At 41.4% G+C, this 5,499-nt stretch overlaps 1 protein-coding gene across 1 annotated transcript; it reads right to left on the bottom strand.

The window, feature by feature from the left end:
• Positions 1-257: 257 nt before the first annotated feature.
• On the bottom strand, positions 258-3,113 carry LOC141108962 (uncharacterized). The gene has a single exon (XM_073600921.1). The coding sequence runs from the start codon at positions 3,111-3,113 to the stop codon at positions 855-857; it is 2,259 nt and encodes a 752-aa protein (XP_073457022.1). The 3' UTR covers positions 258-854.
• Between the last annotated feature and the right edge of the window lie 2,386 nt (positions 3,114-5,499).

The raw sequence follows: 5,499 nt of genomic DNA, 5'->3' as shown, positions 1-5,499 counted from the left end.
CACCCCCTCTCTCTCTTTCTTTCACCCCCCTCTATATATCTCACCCCCCCCCCCCGTCTCTCACACCCCCTCTCTCTTTCTTTCACCCCCTTCTATATATCTCACTCCCCCCCCCTCATCTCTCACCCCCTCTCTCTTTTTTTTCACCCTCCTCTATATATCTTACTCCCTCCCCCCCCCCTGTCTCTCACACCCCCTCTCTCTCACACCCCCTCTCTCTCTTTCACCCCCCTCTATATATCTCACCCCCCCCCTGTCTCTCTCACCCCCTCTCTCTTTCACCCTACTCTCTTACCCTGTTGTTTTCAGTTCCTTACTCCTCAACCCAGTGCTGCTATCCCCTGCTCCTCACCCTCATCCGAAGCTGCTGTCTTCGGCTCCTCACCTCCCCCTCACATCTAACGCTGCTTAAAGAGGAAGTAAACTCTTCTTTTTTTTTTTTTTAATCTTTTTTTTCTTACCTGCAAAGTTAAGGCATAATGTGCTAGTATGCATCATATACTAGCACATTATGTGAAACTTGCCTGCAAACAAAGCCCTCGTCTTTCCCGCTCGAGGCCACATCCATCTTCACCCACCTTCCTTCCGGGTCCGCGGACTCCGGCTGTGTGACTGGCCGGAGCCACGTGACGTCACTCCTGCGCATGCGTGCGGGAGCCGCCGTTCACAGAGCCCTGAAGAAATGGCATGGGCGACCATTCCGTCAGAGCGCATGCGCCGATGACGTCATCAGCGCAGTATACAGTAAATATCTCCTAAACTATGCAAGTTTAGAAGATATTTACAGCACCTATAGGTAAGCGTTATTATAGGCTTACCTATAGGTACAAACATTAGAGGGAAGTTTACATCCTCTAAGGATTTTGGGTTGCATTGGTGGAATGTACATAGTAATGGTCAGCCCAGTCGGGGCAGACAAAGCCAATGTCCTTAAATTCTAACTGTTCTTCACTTGAAAGAGGAGTCTTCTTTTCTTCATAACGAGATAGCTTTACCTTTTTTTTCAAATCTGCATGAATGAAGGGTCTATGTTTTACAGGGGAACGTATTCTGCCAGCTTTCAGTTTTTGCCAATTAAAATTGCAAAAAAATGAGTCTCTCCTTATCCCATTGGCAAAACTTGCTCTATCCTTTGGTTCTTTTACCAACAGTTTCCTCACAAAGCCGCTTCCTTTTAAATTAAGAACATGACACGGTGGAACCCTGTGAACAATCATCCCATGTATTTCTGCTATTGTCCCTCCATCGAAGGGGAGTTTTCTGGCCAGCATCTCGAAGACAGTTACTCCGAGTGAAAACCAATCAGCACTCACATTGTAGGGCTTGCCTAGTATTACTTCGGGGGCTGTATATTGTGGTGTCCCAGCAGTTCCATATTTTTTTTTTTTCCAATCAGGATTTTTTAAGGCAAGGCCAAAATCTGTGAGTTTTACATGTCCATCGCTTGTGAATAAGACATTGTCAGGCTTTATGTCTCTATGGATAATGTATTTGCGATGTAAAAACTGAATGGCACACACTAGTTCCGCAGTGATAAATCTCACCACTGTAAAGCTCAGTTTTCTTCTGCGCTGATATATCAGGTCATGAAGGGTCCCTCCTTTTGCCAGTTCCATAACATAATATACATAGTTATCATTGTGGAATGCCGCATACCCAGCAATTAAAAATTGGCATCCGTGTGTTAGTTGCAAGACCTTGTGCTCCCCAATGAAACCTTTGCAATGTAGCAGTCTCCTCTTTTTCAATCTTTTTACTGCTACATGTTTTCCTTTCTCATGATCGGTAGCCAGCAAGACGCGCCCAAAGTGTCCTGCCCCAAGTAGCTTGTAGAAGGTGAATTTTTCAGCCGAGAAGGCGACAAGGCCTGTCTGGAGGCTGGTGCAGGACTGCCCTGGTTTTTCATCTTTTCCAGCAATCAAGGGTACAGGTTTGGGGTCTATAGCTGCTGTTTTTTCTGAAGTGCCTTTTTCTTGTTTACTTGATGCTTGTCTTGAAACTAAGCCTCCCTCTGACTTAGAATTCATCTTTCCCCCCATCTCCTCACCTGATTCACAAGAGTGGTATGTATCACTGTTTGTATGCTCATCGGATGCTGAGCTACTTCTTTTCTCTGAGCCAGTGATGACATCTGGTGTTTCCTGATGTTGGAATTCTTCTGGTTTTTCTGAAGTGCCTACCACAATCAAGGGTACAGGTTCGGGGTCTATAGCTGCTGGTTTTCCTGAAGTGCCTTGTTCTTGTTTACTTGATGCTTGTCTTGAAACTAAGCCTCCTTCTGCCTTAGAATTCATCTTTCCCCCCATCTCCTCACCTGATTCACAAGAGTAATATCTATCACTGCTTGTATGCTCATCGGATGCTGAGCTACTTCTTTTCTCTGAGCCAGTGATGACATCTGGTGTTTCCTGATGTTGGAATTCTTCTTGCTGTGATTCCTTTGGAAAATGCTCTGTGAAGCTCCTTCTCTCATTCTCTGGAGAACCTTGAGGCTTTTCCAGGGTCTCAGGAACTGCTGGCTTTTCTGTAATCTCAACCACTACTGCCTTTTCTGGGGTCTTGAGAACTACTGGCTTTTCTGGGGTCTCAAGAACTACTGGCTTTTCTGGGGTCTCAAGAACTACTGGCTTTTCTGGACTCTCAAGAACTACTGGCTTTTCTGGGCTCTCAAGAACTACTGGCTTTTCTGGGCTCTCAAGAACTACTGGCTTTTCTGGGCTCTCAAGAACTACTGGCTTTTCTGGGGTCTCAACAACTGCTGCCTTTTCTGTAGGGCTCTTTTTAGGCTTTAGGAAAGCTCGAACTCTCTCTCTAAAACCTCGTTTGGCCTTCTTTGTTGGAGTCTTTTTCTCATCTTTCTCTTTAGGACCCTCATCCTTTGTCAGTCTAAGCGAAGCAAATAATCTTACCCAGAATTTTTTCTGGGTCACCTTTTTATCATGCTTCCTTTGGTCTGGCTTTTCTGTTGGTGCCTGGGTGTTCTGTCCAACATACTTACCTTGTTTTGTTTCCTCTTCCGGTGACTGGGGGTCCTTCCTTCTCAGAAAATCGAAAATTTTATTTTTAAATATCCTGCATTTCTTTGCAGGGCTTTTTGTCTTTGTGAAATACATTAATAGATGTTGTTAAACTGAATACAATTTAAAAAAAATCAAGATAATTCGCAATAGGAATCTCTGAAAGTCACAAATTCACAAGACAATATAAACAGTAAATACCGCGCTGTGATGAATTATAAAGTGAATAATAACAAATATTGAAAAAAATATTGAAAGAAATAAATAAATAAAATAAAAACATTTTTTTTCAAAAAGCTGCCGCTACAAGTGAGATACACACCCAACAAACCAACTAGCAATAAGTAGCAGCGCTAATTACCTAAAAAACGTACACCAGAAATGATATATATAGTGACATATATGATTAAATATATGTGAATACACAACAGCCCATAAATTAAATGGGTTAAATACACATAAAAAAACAACTCTAGAAAGGCATCATCAAGTCCATTTAGATATAAATGAGGAATTATATAATCCTGTGATAGTATCTCCCAAGTGATGTTTGCTGGGTAAACAAATGAGTCCTCCACCGCACCAATGTGATAACACCAGTAAATATATATGCTTACCACAAGGCAAGCTCAATAAGCTTGTGACCTTAACCCGGTCGGGGCCTTTAAAAAGAAGGGATGAATGGAGGCGATGATCCACCACACCACATAGAGGAGTCGTCCCCGTAAAACTTTTCATAGACACTTCCAGAGCACCGGAACACAAGTTACTCAAGGGGTCCCCAAGAGAAAGAAGGGAAACGACATAGCGTAATCCAGTAGACTAATTTATTAATTAAAAGTAGAAAACACACTTACATGGTATAAAGGAATAAAAGCATGGAATGACATAAGCCGGCCGGCTAAAGCAATCGCCCGTCCACCACCTGAACACGCGAGACGTCAGCACGTCAGCTCCTCCCGACGCGCGTTTCGCCACACGATGACGTTGTCTGGGTATAAATAATAACAATGGAAACCAAGCCTCGATCTGGATCCAGAGCAGGAAATCATCTAGCATTCCATCTAGTCACATGGAACGAATCCAATTCCGCCATTTTGGACAATGGAAGACCATGTCTGGCAACAACTCAAACTTTATAATGAATAAAAAAGCGTAAATAAATTTAAACAACGCCTGAAATAATTCACACAAAAATCGTTTGACCTCCACTTAGCATCAACCGGAATAAATTAATAGCATTCATGGGATACCAAGGGGGCCATTATAATTTGATTAATATAATTGATATGAAAATAAAAATATACAATATAAAAGAAAAAATAGGAAAGGGTAAATAATATTATTAGAATTAATATAAATGAATATTGTAAGTAAGAAATAATGAGAGGAACAAAAAGGGTCAGGCTAGGGATGAACTAATAAATATAAATGGAGCTTTAATCTATAAAAAATCTTAAAAGGATTATTCTAAATATTAACTATAAAAAATTTATCATGGTCACATTTAAGGATTTACATAAGGATCAGTCAAATCAGGTAATTAATACCAAGTGGAGGATACTAATATCTCACCTTCTCACAAGAAAATGGTTCTAATAAATATCTATAATGAATATTGATCTTTAGGGGGACCCATCTCTACACTATGGCAGGACTAAAGATGATTTCCTGTGGTCCACAGCAAGTTAGGTTTGAACAATACACAAAAACGGATAACCAAATCTAATAAAAGCCATCTCCTCCATGGGTTCAATCAATTATGTTAAACCAGTACTCTCAATTCGTACAGCGAACTGAAATAAAGTATCTCCAAAGGAGGAAATAAAATACAAAACTCTTCATTTACTTTATACAGGAACACTGTAAGAACAGACTCCCAATGGATATGGGCCTAGACTCCTCCCAAATACCCCAGGCAGAAATATATTCAAGAGTTGTCAATAAAGGCATTTGTGTCAATTGAGTCCATGTGGGGTGTAACATTTAATTTTGTGGATCCATAGCATCTCTAGTCTGGAGATACTCCTAACGAGAGAGCTACCCCTCCAGTGCGGTCGATATTTATCAATCCCCAAGAAAATAGTATTGGAGGGATCTTTATTATGCGTGTTTAAATAATGCTTAGAAACTGGGTGTTTTGGGAATCCATTTTTAATATTGGTGATATGTTCATTTAGTCTGACGGAGAGGGGTCGCCTAGTCCTGCCCACATATTGTAACCCGCAAGGGCACGAGTAGGTAGACGACCCCCTCCGTCGAACAAGTGATAAATGGCTCGATATCGTATTCCTTTTGTGTGCTGTGGGCAGTAAACCTTCGAGTACATCTTTGGGTGCCTCTATTAATAGAGCACACTCGACATCTACCACATTTATAATATCCTGTCAAATTACCAAAAAAACAAGGTTTCTTAATAGGGGGGTCCAAAACATTAGGAGCCAATCTGTTCCTCAAACACGATGCCCCTTTAAATACCACC

This window comes from Aquarana catesbeiana, linkage group LG09 (genome assembly GCF_042186555.1).
Source record: "Aquarana catesbeiana isolate 2022-GZ linkage group LG09, ASM4218655v1, whole genome shotgun sequence".
Taxonomy (NCBI): Eukaryota; Metazoa; Chordata; class Amphibia; order Anura; family Ranidae; genus Aquarana; species Aquarana catesbeiana.
The sequence above is the reverse complement of the archived record's forward strand: the minus strand, read 5'-3'. Positions and strand labels throughout refer to the sequence as shown.

Bases quoted from the DNA above. Each gene is read 5' to 3' on its own strand.
- LOC141108962 (XM_073600921.1), bottom strand. From the start codon at position 3,113: ATGTATTTCACAAAGACAAAAAGCCCTGCAAAGAAATGCAGGATATTT.